The sequence below is a fragment of the Crinia signifera genome, chromosome 2, assembly GCF_055691185.1.
Source record: "Crinia signifera chromosome 2, ASM5569118v1, whole genome shotgun sequence".
Classification (NCBI taxonomy): Eukaryota; Metazoa; Chordata; class Amphibia; order Anura; family Myobatrachidae; genus Crinia; species Crinia signifera.
In genome coordinates this window covers 216,358,770-216,373,993 of record NC_139218.1, presented here as the reverse complement: position 1 = coordinate 216,373,993, position 15,224 = coordinate 216,358,770, and the positions used below count along the sequence as shown (strand labels likewise).

Below are 15,224 nucleotides of genomic sequence, written 5' to 3'. Positions count from 1 at the left end.
ATTAATATTTATATTTTCCCCAGTTTACAAACTTAGCTGTCATCGATGGCCATTTGCACCAACAATGTCAACCATCGATGGCGAAAACAACGAATGCCATCCTTTATGTCACAAAATTATCTTTATCCTTTAGCTTTATCCTTGGCGCGTTGGACTCGCGCTTTCACAGACGTTTCCTATTTGTTGGTAGCGGGAGGAGGAGATACATTTTTCCCCGCCTCCTCAAAGTATAGCCAATTGAGATACTTGTTCCCGGCCTTTGATTGGCTTCGCACATGAGTGGGCGGTGCCAGGAGGTGCGCTGTGTCAGAAATGGCATAGCGGCCGGAACCGTCAGAGACCACGTAGAGGGATTGGAGCGTACGTAGAGCAGCTCCAGCACCCTGACAGCCGGACTTCAATAAACAGCACGTCTGTGAGTACCGACTACGAGTCACAGAGCGAGACACTCCACCAGTGGGTATGACGCTAGCCGCAGCCATGTTTCCGGAGGGGGATCTCCGGTTCGTGCTGATGACCCGGTTACTCCCGAGCCCCTAGGCTTTCACCTTCACTAGGTATCCCTCCTCCTGTGTTGGGTGGTGTCTGTAGCTGTGCGGTCTCATGTTCCGCCCGAGCCCCTGCGACCTGATTACACGGGAGGAGGAGGAAAGCGCTGCCTGTGATGGGAGCTAGGTGCTCTTACTCATCTGCGGGACTAAGTAAAAACCGGACCACACAAGACCCCGGAACGCCCATCACTCTGCGTTCCGGAGTATATATGTAATATGTCCTTTGGTGGATGTCACTCAGAGAATAACAAATAAAGCAACAGCACAACAGACTGATAGCCAACGTTTCAGGGGATTTAACCCTTTTATCAAGACCTGAGAACCAGTAGTGCAAAACATATATATATATATATATATATATATATATATATATATATATTACAGATGACGTCCGGCACTCCTTATTGGAAACAACAATTTTCTAACCTGGTGCCCTCCAGCATGGGCCAAATGGTCCTTTTAAACAGGTTATCGGAATCAGGCGGCACTCTCGGATTTCAAAATTCAAAAGCGTGGTTTATTGAGAATCCAACATGTTTCGTACCATAGTTTCCCTTCTCAGGGATCCCTCTAGGTCAGGGGTGGCCAACCGGTCAGAGGTAAAGAGCCGAAAAATATCGGTAGTCAAGCTAAAGAGCCGACATCATGCGCGCACCGAAGGCGCATGCGCCCAAAAAAATATGCCTCCAATAGTGCAGTGCCATATATACATATGCCCCCAATAGTGCCAGATACACATATGCCCCCCACGGTGTCAAAAAGCTGGTATGCCCCCACAGTGCCACAAACTGCTATGACCCCACAGTGCAAATTTCCCATCAGCAGCACTCACTGTTGTTGCTGCTGCTGCCAGGCGGGGAAAGGACAGTCTGGTGTCCTCCTGCAGTCCTGTCATGTCAGAGATGGGAGGAGAGCACAGCACACCGCGCATCTCCTTCCCCCTCACTTCCCTGTGACTGGGCCACCCACCAATCAAAGCTCACTGGCCGACTCCTGATTGGCTGCTGGACCACGAGCTCTGATTGGCGGATGGCCCAGTCACAAGGATGCACAGTAAGGGGTAGGAGAGATGCGCGATGCGTGCTCTCCTCCCCTCAGAAGGAGAAGGGATTCAGGGAACCGGCAGCAGGGGTGACTGGGACAGACGGTGGGCGGCGAGCAGCAGTGGGAGCAGGAGCCGCACTTTACAAGGGGGAGAGCCGCATGAGGCTCAAGAGCCACAGGTTGGCCACCACTGCTCTAGGTACTTCTCTAATGTGATTAATTCGTACCACCCTTTTAGTTCTCTGGTGGCCAATTTCTCCATTTGGTTTAATAAGTCGTAATATTCCTCCGTTGTTCCCTCCATCAGTTCGATATTATTTGTAATTTCATCTAAAAATATAGAACGGCATTTTTGTGTCCTACTAGATCTATCCTTAATGATAGGCATAGTTTAGCAGAGATAACTGGTACAAGAGAAAACAATACAAAACAATATCTCTGAAATTGCGTGTGTGTGTGTGTGTGTGTGTGTATGTATGTGTGTGTGTGTATATGTATATGTGTGTATATGTATATGTATATATATATATATATATATATATATATATATATATATATATATATATATAAATGATTACAGGGGCAGCATAGTGGCGACCTATTCCTGTCCCATTAGATATGATGGACAGTCTGGAGACTTGTTCCTGTCATCGTTGCCTTCTATATACAAAGAAGCCAAAAGGGGGTAGTGCAGCATGGGTGCCGGATGACGCTCCAACAGTAGGGATCCCAACAGTCGGGATCCCAACAGTCAGTATCCCGACATCTGGATCCAGACTCACAGGGACTATTCTTCCTTGTGGGGGTCAACAACCCCCATAGAGGGAGAATAGAACCTGTGGCCAGCGTAGCAAAACACCGGCCCACAGCGCAGCGAAGCCCGCTAGGGGCTTCTTTGCGGTCACCCCCCCCCCCCCCCCCTGTCGGAGCTCCGGCAGTCGGGATACTGACTGTCAGGATCCCCACTGTCGGAGCAGCATCTATGTACATTGAGCATGATGTAATAGTTGCCAAATGTTACATGTGCTTGTCTGTGGTATTCTTTCTGTTGTGTACAGTATGATTGTCAATTAATTACGTTTAGCCTGCAATTCCAAGTGTCCAGTTTATCCATGAGATTGGTAATGGCAGTTATTACTGCATGGCAAGATGTGTGGAAATTTGCATAATCTCTCCAGTAATAATCTGCTGCCAGGTCCCAGTAGTTTTGGAGAGTAAAGGTGCATACACACTGAGTGATTTTCACCCATCTAAGTGATTTTTCAAGGGTTGGACGGCTTTCCACAGCAGGATGCTATGAAAAACCTTTCACCCCGTCGCTCATCTGCTGGTAACACCAACAGATAAATGGCAGTGGCTGGTGATGATGCAGGTGCGCGCATCAGCACTCACCGCTGCCCAGTACACATTGGGTGTTTTTTGCGCTGAAAGCAGCTCATAAAGCAAAAGTGAGCTGCTTTCAGATCATAATCTCCCAGTATGAGCCATTAAAGAGAACAGACCACTAATGGGTCTTCTCCTAAAATGAACATGATGGATGTTAGGTAAAATAATATGGTACTTCATTTGTACTTCATTTGTTTTCTTCTCTATAATTTTTCATTATATAAAAAGTACTGATCCCAACCTTTTTTTTCTCTCCCATACTCCTTGATTAGGATTTTCATTTGAGTAACCCTTCTCACAATTTAAAATATTCACAGTACTATTAATATTAAGGAGTAGTGTGCGACTGGGAATCTAGTCCCTCTGTGTCCAGCCTCTGACTGTGCACTGTCTCCAGGGTTCCCGCTAACACCTGTAGGATTAATGCTGCTTCCTTCACTTGTGTCCGCTCCCAGTGGATTGCTGGTTGGGCAAAAGCATGAGGAGATGCTGCAGACCGAACCGGAAGTGATGTAATGTGGTTCATCTCTATGGTAACTGCCTTTTGCCATTACCAATATTATTTGCAGTACCCCTAATTGGTCTGCAGTGTACCCCCACTGATCTAGAGGATGTATTTGTAACATACTACTTAAGTACTAATTCTATATGTTCTTCCTGATTTTAGTGAACAATATTGCCTTTATTGCAATTTTTGCTTGAAATAGTTTACAAATGCTATAAGAACCAGAAAGAAAAATGCACAGTACAGGTATTATGCATCGGGGTTGCTATGTGTATAATGCACAATTTAAAAATGTTTGCATATTATTCTCCTCACTGAACCTTGAACAACTCCCTGCAGTGTTTAGATGCTGGGAGCATAGCTTATATAAAGAGATCACCCACTTCTTATATTAAAGCCCCTCCCCCTTTTTCTTTTTTTATATATTTTAATGTCAAATGTTTTGGAACAAAACAATTTCCAGTTCTAGCATCTAACTTTCTTAAGCCAGACAAAAAAAACCTAAACTGAAGTATTAAAATAAATGGGAGCACAATAACCACTGATATTTCTAAAGCTGCACCAAATATTTCATGAGAACCACAGACCAATCACTGTACTACTGTATTTTTGTTCTAGTTTTGCATTGATCTGCTACAAAATGGCTGCACCATCTGTGACACTCATTTAAATAAGGTTTCGCTCCTTCATTGGAAACTCAGTTATTGACTAGATCATCCTACTGTGGCTGGGACAGCTGCCAAGGGAACAACAGTGTATGATGGAGGAGGCAGAAGCAGCTGCCAGGCTCCTGCAGGTAATAGTGGGGCATCCGTATTGGGGACGGTGATTCATGAAAGCGCCCTATAGCCAGGCGGATGGCAGCGGCAGCCATGAGATCTGTAGCTGTACTGCTGTCTCTGCCATACTGTACTTGTGTGACTGACCCTACTGCTTTCTTCCACCCCCAGAAACACATACGCGGTCTGCTGACCCGACAGAGGCTGCGGAGGCTGCTGCGGAACTATGTGGAGGTGGTGTGTCAGATAGAGGGGGAGGAGTTTGTACTGCACTGGGGCAAATGGCTCCTATCCTCCCCAAAATTCACAGCGCTAGTGGTGAGTAGTATTATATGTTTAAGGTTCTTCTATTTGACCTAACTCGCTTTAAGAATTCAAGTGTTTGTTCTTCAGAATGGAGTCCACGAAAAGTCCTGTGGATGTAAACAGTGTGGTTGCCCACACCACATGCTTACAAGATCTGCAGACTCTGTAGAATTAAAAAACAGAGAAGCACCTGTCAGTGTGACTTTCGGAGGGTGTGAAGATCATGGCTGTCTCCAGGCCAAAAGCACACAAATCCCTATGTCTTTGCATGAAGAAGAAAAAGATGTACAGAGCCTGTTATCTAAGCACTGCCCTCCAGAGTCTTTTGGCTCAGAATTGGAAGGATGCCCTCAAGAGACTGTTGGCCTGGAGAGTGAGCATAACACTCCAGAGACTATTGGCACCGAAAGGGAACACGGCTTTCTAGACACTGTCGACCTGATGAGGGAGCATCACAATCCACAGCCTGTTAGCCCTGAAAGGGAGCCATGCCCACTTTCTGAAATGTCATTGATTACAGATAAAAATGTGCAATGGACAAGAGACAACCTGTTATGGAGTGACAAACGTTTATCTACAGGTGAGCAAGAACAGAGCTAAGGCTATATATTATATGTATGTAATTACAAGAGTCCATAAGAAGGGGTACAGAGCAGTCTGGTCCAGGTCAGGTAAGCAGTAAGTACTTCCTGATTCCCTCTAGCAATAGGCACGTGTGTGTTTTTTTTGTTTTTTTTTTAAATTCCTTCCTATTTTTACAGATAGAGCTAGCAATAGAATCGCCATCCGTCGGAAGGGGGCGTGCGCGCATGAGACGCTCGCGCGCCCCGTTCCGACGGAGCTCCCCGCTGCCGTCCACAACCTTGCGATTTTAAGCCATTATCGCTGGCAAAATGGTTGCTGAGGGACCATATTGCCAGTGTTTTTTTTTTGTTTTTTTTTGTGTTGTGGGGGCGATAAATCGCTAGGAGCACGCTCCTGCAGCCAGCCCTTAATGGTGACAGGAGCATGCTCCTTCGATTATGGCCATTTAGTTTGATCGTAGCTTCTTCTCCATGCACATAACTTATGCCATCTCCTGGAGCTAGATCACCTCTAGCACTCCAGCTGTAGAACTGCACATTTAATCATGCCCTAACAGCAACACACTGGCAGGGCTTTCTGAGATGTGTAGTCCCACAATAGCTGGAGTGCCATAGGTTAACTACCCTTTTCCTAGAACATTCATCTTGGTTGGTTTTGTGGCTGGTCTTGTACTTTTAAATAAAAAAGTAATAACTCTATAATGCTGCAAGAAATTAGACACTATAGTATACATCAGCTATAACAGACAATAGCCAATTGTTCTATTAGTACATCTGTTTACCAGTAGCTCTCTGTGCTGGATCTAGGAACATTTAAGGTCATTATATTGCTTCAAGGGAGAAGCAATAGTCCTTAATAATAGGCTTTTTGTTCTATATAAAAAGCCTAGTAACATTTAGTTCCTCCAGTGAATAAAATGGTTATGCCCAGTTTAACAGACACATTTTAGAAGTCAAACTTGGCTTGGACTTTAAGATATACAAAAATGGGGAAAAACTATTTGGATGTTCTGTAAAGTCCTGTGTACAGGGTTAATAGCTGCACTGCTGTCCACAGATGTGGGCTCCATCAGACTCCGGGCTTTCTGTCGCTGCTAGACAGTAGGGAGGGGCCTCAGGGGTGCTGCAAGTGGGACATGGGGCGCACAGTTGCCGGTGCTGAGGGTGAGGTTTGGGCTCAAGATGCCATGGCCCACCCCACCCCAGACTCACCCAGCGGTGCCAGCAACTGATTTATGTCAGCACAGGGACCTGCCAGAAACTCCCACCCCCACCCCGTGCAAGCATGCAGTAATTGAATCAGCGATTAGCTGCAAATCCATTCACAAGGTGCTCACCACTGAATGATTTTTGTAGTGTGTGCATAGCCCAGGACTTACCCAGCGGCTGTGATAGATATCGTTCGTCGGATAGGGGCTGGAGGTGACATTACACATCTTCCCCTAAAATGCCTTCCAACCTCACATCATTTTTATTGCATCGGATCTATCTATATATAAACCACATGCTAATGTTTGTTTTATATTAATTCTGTGCCATTTTATTTACTTTTTCCTAGAATTGTCTTTGAAGAATGTGAATGAGCTTCGAAAGCATAGGAGCCATTTAGCTATGGAGATGTTGTGGGTGCAGCAAGCAATTGCCAGTAGGAAAAATGTGAGTCCATTCTGCAGACCTGCTGCCGCCTTCTGCCTAGATGAAGCTACATCCAAGTAAACTGGGTCTGATAGATGCAGTGCTGTTAGATCCAGTATCCAGCTTTTATTGCTGGGAGGAGAGCAGGCATGCTAAGGAGTAGAGAATACAGTTCTACATAGGAGAATTTAGAAAGTGCTAATTAAAATTCAGATCTATGTTTAATTAAAATATATATATTTTATCCCGGCACTCACTTTTAATAAAGTGCATATGGACGTGGGTGCCTTCTGGAGAAATGTGTAGAAATAAACAGCGGCACTCCACAAATTTATCAATAAAAGCGCCTTTATATTGATAAATTTGTGGAGCGCCGCTGCCTGTTTCTGCTGGGTTCTATATATATATATATATGCCGGCACACACCTCTCCTGTAGTAGTTTCCCAGGTGCTGGTAGGAGTTAATCAAACATGTATTCCATAGTACCGCACTCTCGGGTGTCATCTCAATGCTCAAATCAACAGCCAAGAAGCCATAGTTGTAAGCAACGTTTCAGGAGTTTTATTCCTCCCGTCCTCAGACTTAATTGTGTCATGTTTGTGTGCTTGTAGAAAATGTTGAATGAAGAGGTCATTCTGATTTACCCTCAAAACTGTGAAATTTGCAGCTTTGCGAGTCAACTAAATGCTGCACGCAGATTTTGAATGTTGTGCATAAACCTCCATTCGCAGCTTGCGTGCCAGGACAAAATTATTCAATGGTCACCGGTCATCAAATGATTTCCAAGGCGTTTGCATATCTAAGTCACTCTCTGATAACTTAGTTATGTGGGAACTTGGTACGGAAAGAGGGTGGACAGCTTGATGACATCTGCTGATGTCAGCTGCCAACCCCCAGCACCCGCATCACAGGCGAATTACTATGGGGATGCCCATGTAACGCTGGGTGTTCCCATGGGCGCGACTCTGTCTGCAGCCCCCCACCCGCACTGCTCTGTGCAAACGGGCCGGCCACTATTCAAGTCGCTATGTCCGCTCACACACATGTGCAGTCCAGCACCATCGCTCACTGTTGCGGATTCGCAAGGGTGAGTATAAATTATAATGACCTCCTGAATCCGCTTAGAACTGTAGAGATTGGGTGGGATATCTTGAGAATGCATTTCCTTTTGCAGAGAGGAAAGTGTCTGGGTGCCTAACCAAAAAAAAGCGAATGCCTTCCTAAATGAGTCTCTCCCTCCCCATAACTCATTATATAATCACAGCCTGCAAGGTGGAATATTGTTCTCGCTTACATGCTGTATCTGCACTTAGTGCTCCACTGACCGAACTCCTGCTTGGTGCTGCAACAATGTGCACCTCTGCAGAACCCACTGGGGGAAATGAACAATGATCAATTCATAAAAGAAAAATCGTATTTTCATAGTAATTTTTTGGGGGGTGTATTCGTATTTTTGGCATTTACTATGCCAAAAATACGATTATTCGTATTGATGGGACATTTATATTTGTATTTACAAATACGAATGATTACAGCATCGACAGAATACGAATAGGAATCGCCATTCAAAAGAATGGTGATTCCTGATTTACTAACTGGCCGTGTTTTCAATACGGCCGGTAATTAGATGGATACGCCCGCTAATTGCCGGTCAAATACGCCTGGAAAATACACTTCATTTTCCAGGCGTATTTGGCTTCAGCCTGCACGGATCAGTCAGATCCGTGCAGGCTTCAGTGTGTAAAAAATAGAAATGGCGTGGGGTCCTCCCTCATAGCTGTAACCAGCCAGCAGGGTAATGCCACAGCCGAGGGGAGACTTTTTATACAAGTCTCCCCCGGCCAAAGCATTCAGCCTTACCGACCAGTCAGCCTGGTCAGGGGTCCTGGTGGAGTGGGGACCCCCCCAATAAAGTGCCCCCCCCCCTCCCAGGACTTACCTGGCCATGCCGTACGAGACTCTTCTAGCAGCAGGCATGTTTTTTTTTCCTGAAAATGCTTGGTTGCAGTGTGAGGAGTATAAAATGCACAGGGATACTGCTGAATATTGTGATATAACACTAGTATACAGTATCTGTGAGTCTGTACACAAAGTGCTATACTGTAGCAGCCACATCTCTTATCCAATACAAGTTCTGTTCTACTCTGTATAAAGACTCGGTCAGAAACAATGGGGCAGATGTATCAAGCCTGGTGAAGGGAAAAAGTGGAGATAAAGTAGAAGCTGAAAACGCACCAGCCAATCAGCTATGATTGAGAAAATGACAGTTGGGAGTTGATTGGCTGGTGCATTATCTCCTTCCACTATATCTCCACTTTATCTCTTCACCGGGTTTAATACATCTGCCCCAATATACCATACATGTGTATTAATCTCTTCATGCGTCCTAATCATGTTGTGTTGCAACAAAGACCCCTGATGTTAAGGCATACACCTGATGTTTGGGCTGGATTCCACTGGTTAAGGCCCTTGAACATCGGACCAGAGTCTGAGCTCTTCCGCGCTGCGTGTCTGAACTCAGATAGACCCCCCCTCCCGGTGGCAGGGAATGGGCATGCATGCGATACATCACATGCAGAAGGACTGCATGGGGTGACTGGATGCGACTCCCCTCAGAGAAGTCTCATACTGTATGGGGCCTTTACAGTTTCATAGGGCCTGAGGGCTCATTCACAGGAGTCATCTTGTGCTGCATGGTGTACTGAGATGGATGAGGACACCTATGTCTGATATATTCTCTTCCAATGAGAACAGGAACCTTTTTTGTTGCAGTGTAATACATATATAAGGACCCCTTGTTTAATGGCAATTTTGGAGTCCTATCTTAGTAAAATGTTTTAATAAAGGCCCTTGGATTATGCCATTGTCCTTCAAGAGGTGTTGGAGTTTATGCCTGACATTCCATCTTAGCCTAATAAAGTAATTTTGGCAACTCAAATTCATGTTAAGGTTATTTACAATTTATTTCTGTGTTGCCACAATCTTATGCAGCAGATAATAAATAGATAATATTTAATTATCCATTTGTTTCCTTGCCCAATAGCAGTTTAATGTAAATGAACAGTTGAGCAACCTATAGCACATAGCAAGACTATAGATGGAGAACATGCAAACACCACACATATATTATTCTTACAAATGGCAAAACAATTATCTTTTTTTCATGTATATTTGCACAGATTCATTTTCATAGAAATAAATATTTTCAACCCCAAAAGCTGCAACATTTTGGTGTTTAGTAATTTATGTAGCCTGTGTAAAACCTCTTCTCTTCCTTATAGTATCTAATGGTAAGACAAAAGCTGGAGATCCTGAATTGATAAGGACATTGTACCTCATCCGGGAACAACTATGAAACTGGAAACGTCCACCACAAGCCTTACTACACCATACATCTCTAGTGAGATGCTGGAAATTGGTGCGGTTGATAAAGAACTTTGCTGCTGTTATTTTGTGATTGCATGGGAGACCATGCTGTTAAGTGTTCAAATAGATGAAGGACTTTTTAAACAACTTAATGCTTGTTAATGCTAATACAGTAATAATTTCTGTGTCATTAAATTTTCTGGACTATTTACACATTTTGCCTGGCTAAAAAAAATACTTATTAAATACAATTGCATTATCATGTCATGTTGAGTTGATAATATACCGCTCACCATTGTTAGTGAGGGATTGGGTAATGTCAGATACAGGTATGTGATTAGTACAATGAGCTGCTATTCTTGTGTAGGAGGCGTGTAACCTGTAACCAAGCACTCACCCCTCCTACACCTAGTGGTAACCAGTCACCTGGCAACAGCAAAGAGTCACAGCAACTGAATGATAGGCAGGGAGTGTGTGTGTGTGTGTTTTGTGATGTAATTTATAGAATTTCACAAAGCGGAGCTCTGCTTTTGGGGGTACCATTAGTTATGGCCAGAATTGTGTTAAGAAATGGAGATTATTTTTACAATTGGTGGCATATGGTGGTCAACAAATAGCCATTTGTCACATTTTAGGCCTTCATTACTTAAATAACTGCTAGCACCAACCGCAGTGCACAACACTTAAGCCCCTTACACACATTGTTTCATCTAATGAATGATTTTCCTCATTTCAGCCATTCTGAGCGATATTATTCATGACACCCCCCAGCATGTACGCTCCCGTGTATTGTTAATGAAGCCCTCCGGTGTCCATGCATGTACAGATGAGAGGGCTGCAGAATTCAGCATGGTCCAAGCTCACCCCACCCCGGTGTTGCACCCTGGCATTGACTAGTGTGTATGCCCTTCTAATAGCTGGGTCCCTGTGGTGCTGGAATCGTACAGTGGCTACGCACCATTACACTCTACACACAATGGAACAGCTTGTGGTCTAAGGGTCGACCGTAAATGTCGACAATTATTAGACTCCATGACAATAGTAGACACCACGTATAGTGCCTAATTCAGCATGGGTCGCTAATTAGAGAAATTCCAATGCGCTGGGTATTCTCGAATGACTGCATGTGCTGCATTCACACTTAGCATGCTTGCACAAATTATGAATCAATTTGCAAATGCATAGCAGTCATAGTTTGTCTGACAGGAAGCTGGCTTTTATGGCTGGAAACATGGTGTGTTTTTTATTGTGTTTGTAAAAATGTGGGTGTGCCAAGGTGTTTTTGAGGAGGGACTGTGATGTCAACAATGACCACTTTTATCCTGTTTCTTTCGCAGATCAGTGTAATGGGGCCTTCACATGTAGCGATTTTTGCATATTTTCTAAGCGATCTAACTAGATCTGATTGCGGTGTGTATGCCCCATAGCGATGCTTTGCGCTATCGCCGGGCTCGATATAACAAGCATACTTGAAATATCTGGTCATCGCCCATGTTCTCTCTATTGATAACACTGGCTGTGTATCAGCACCCGACCATACACACTAGGCGATTTTGAGCGCACAGTCGCTCAAAATGCCAAAAGTGACCTACATTGAGCTAGAAATCGCCTAGTGTGTATGGGCCCTAAGACCTTTTGGGGTTGACTAAAAAGGACTGTTTACCCATTTACTGATGACCCAATGAGCCACACCCTACCTGTATTAAAAGGGAAAGTATGTGGCTATGTGCACTGACAAATTCGGGCATCGCGTGTGAGTTTACATATTACATAGGCAGGCCTTTATTCAGATCTGGTCGCAGTACAAATTTGTTTGGAAAATGGGCAAAACCATGTGCACTGCAGGTGGGGCAGATGTAACATGTGCAGCGAGAGTTAGATTTGTGTGAGTTATTATGTTTCTGTGCAGGGTAAATACTGACTGCATTATTTTTACACTGCAATTTAGATTTCAGTTTCAACACACCCCGCCCAAATCATCTGTCTATATAATTAAGGTGTTATAATAGATTGAAATAGCATAGTATGTGTTTGGTTTTCTTTTGTTTTTAATACACCTGTGTTCATAAACTGATTACATTGAACCACATGGCTATGGTGCTATACACATACACCTTTCATATAGCAAATGTCAGGCCACACTCTGGATTTGGATATGGGAGCGACCCGGTATTTGTGAGGTGAGCACCACACAGCAACCTGGTGGGTTATTTGTGGCTGTCAAAAGGGTATTAGGGGCACTTCCAGGGAGAATATTCATTCTTTAATTTAGTACTATGTAAATTGGGTGCTCTTTATTAAATACTAGAACACTGATACTCAAAGTGTTAAATAGTATACTTCTTTATTACACTTCCACATACAGAGTTTGAAAACTGGGTCATTTTTTTTCACATCTAAATTTGTAAAACCACAAATATTCATATATTTTCATAAAATACTGCATACACCATACACTGTCATATTTGCAGCTGTACGCAAGCCCAATGTTTTGTGTACACATTGGCAGGATGCAATCTGCATTGTTTGTATGCAATGCCTCCTGAGCCGCAGCCTGGTTGACAGGGGCAGTTTGTGGGAGGAGTTGGGCATTGTTCCTGAATATGCCCCCATTGCCTGGTAGTGGCAAGGCCAGGTTCTGCATCTTCTGGAGCAGACTTCCTGGTCTCTTCTACAAAGCTGCGATGGCCAGTCTGAGTTACCTCAGGGTTGCCGAGAATGTAGATGATCTTAGGCTGTAGCACTGGGATTTATGATGCCGGCAGGAGATGTCTATATCTCAGGCGCCTGCATTAGTATATTTTCATTGTATCTATCTATTTCTGTCTCCCACCCCCACTGTCCTCGCATAGTAACTATCATTCATATTGGTCCTAAATATACAATTCATCTCACAAATGTCCTTAGACCAAGTTCATGTTTAGAAGTAAACTGTACCTTTATTTTATTGCAATAAATACCCCACAAAAAAAATTGGCGTACCAATTTCTGTTAAAACTATCATTTAAATTTTGTATGGATTCATTTTTTCAGACCTTACTGATTGCCCTGTTGATATAAAATGAAATATCATTAGCCCATGCTAGAAACCACAACCATTATAGGCTGAAAAATGTATTTTATTTATAACCAGTTATTTATATAGCACAAACATATTCCACAGCGCTTTACGGCGAATATTAGAACATTAACATCAGTCCCTGCCCCAGTGGAGCTTACAATCTATATTCCCTACCACCCGGAGGAAACCTACGTAAGCACAGGGAGAATATGCCATCTCTGCACACTTAGGGCCATGGTGGGAATCGAACCCATGACCTCAGTGCTGTGCAGAGGCGTAGGGAGGGCGGAGCCACCGGAGCACACGCTCCGGGCGCAGGGCGCCGTCCCCCCTCCGCAAATGAGGTGGAGTCCTGCTGCCCTGTAATAATTCATTTTACACACGCAGGGCAGCGTGCTCCGGCGGCTGCCCTGCCCGGCGCCTGCCCCTGTCTGCCCTGCTCACCTGCTCCCGGCCTGCGCCGCGACGTGATGGGGTCACGTCACGTGACTCACTGCTCAAGTCCCTATCCAAGCTGCTGCTGCTCGGGCCGGCTCCCGGGCAGCGCTGTGCAGCAAAAATAAGAATAAGGAAGACTCCACTCCTCCCAGTCCCCTGCCTCTACAGAGGAATGTCTGTGCTGTGCGCTCCTCAAGGTAGTTTCTCTCTTTTTTTTTAAAATAAAGATATAGAATTAAGGGAATAATCATGGGGTGGGGGGGATCTCTCTGGTTTATGCTGCCACCCTGCTCTTCTCAAGGTGGATTTTAGTTTTTTACTAAAGATAAATAATTATGGGAATAATCATGGGGTTTAGGGGATTTGTAGGGGAGGGGGGGGTGAATCTCTCTTATATGTGTCATATAGCGCAGCAGATTCCGTTACAGTGTCTTCTATAGCGCAGCAGATTGCGTTACAGCGTCTTATATAGCACAGCAGATTGCGTTACAGTGTCTTATATAGCGCAGCAGATTCCGTTACAGTGTCTTATATAGCGCAGCAGATTCCGTTACAGTGTCTTATATAGCGCAGCAGTTTCCGTTACAGTGTCTTATATAGCGCAGCAGTTTACGTTACAGTGTCTTATATAGCGCAGCAGATTCCGTTACAGTGTCTTATATAGCGCAGCAGTTTCCGTTACAGTGTCTTATATAGCGCAGCAGATTCCGTTACAGTGTCATATATAGCGCAGCAGTTTCCGTTACAGTGTATTATATAGCGCAGCGGTTTCCGTTACAGTGTATTATATAGCGCAGCAGTTTCCTTTACAGCATCTTAAATAGTGCAGCAGTTTCCGTTACAGTGTCTTATATAGCGCAGCAGATTCCGTTACAGTGTCTTATATAGCGCAGCAGTTTCCGTAACAGTGTATTATATAGCGCAGCAGTTTCTGTTACAGTGTATTATATAGCGCAGCAGATTCCGTTACAGCGTCTTATATAGAGCAGCAGATTCCGTTACAGTGTCTTATATAGCGCAGCAGATTCCGTTACAGCGTCTTATATAGAGCAGCAGATTCCGTTACAGTGTCTTATATAGCGCAGCAGATTCTGCCACAGCGTCTTATATTTCAAATGTAACATGCCAACATATGTTAGCCACGCCCCCAATTCATAACCGGGGGGGGGGGGCGCGAAATATGACCTTGCTCCGGGCACCGTGGCACCTAGCTACACCGCTGGTGCTGTGAGGCCGTAATGCTAACCATTACACTATGGACCTTATTCTGGTTGATTCGCAAGGCTGCAAATTTGCAACCCTGCCAGTCCCCCAGACGCCACCCTGCAAATCCTGGTTTGCGCACCACGTTTGTAAACACTGGCTGCGAATGGATGTTTAACATAAACATCCATTCACACTCCAGGGGGAAACTCCCACATCATTCGATGGTCGCTGACCATTGCACGTGCTCGGCATTTGCACATGCACAAAAATGCTGAACATCGGTCTCTGTGCGAATGAATGATCCGTGCGAACTGTCCAGAATAAGGGCCTATCCCTGCTGCCCACAGTAATGGAAAATGGTA

General features: G+C 44.5%; 1 protein-coding gene across 3 annotated transcripts; it reads left to right on the top strand.

The window, feature by feature from the left end:
* Positions 1–269: 269 nt before the first annotated feature.
* On the top strand, positions 270–10,420 carry IQCC (IQ motif containing C). Of its 3 annotated transcripts, none has more exons than XM_083173709.1 (6): positions 270–415; positions 4,105–4,282; positions 4,437–4,583; positions 4,659–5,151; positions 6,714–6,811; positions 10,073–10,420. In XM_083173709.1, the coding sequence occupies exons 2-6, from the start codon at positions 4,244–4,246 to the stop codon at positions 10,109–10,111; spliced, it is 816 nt and encodes a 271-aa protein (XP_083029835.1). In that variant the 5' UTR covers positions 270–415; positions 4,105–4,243; the 3' UTR covers positions 10,112–10,420. The 3 variants fall into 3 exon arrangements, with proteins under 3 accessions (XP_083029835.1, XP_083029837.1, XP_083029836.1); XM_083173711.1 differs by having other exon boundaries at positions 270–456; XM_083173710.1 differs by having other exon boundaries at positions 270–460.
* Positions 10,421–15,224: the final 4,804 nt, after the last annotated feature.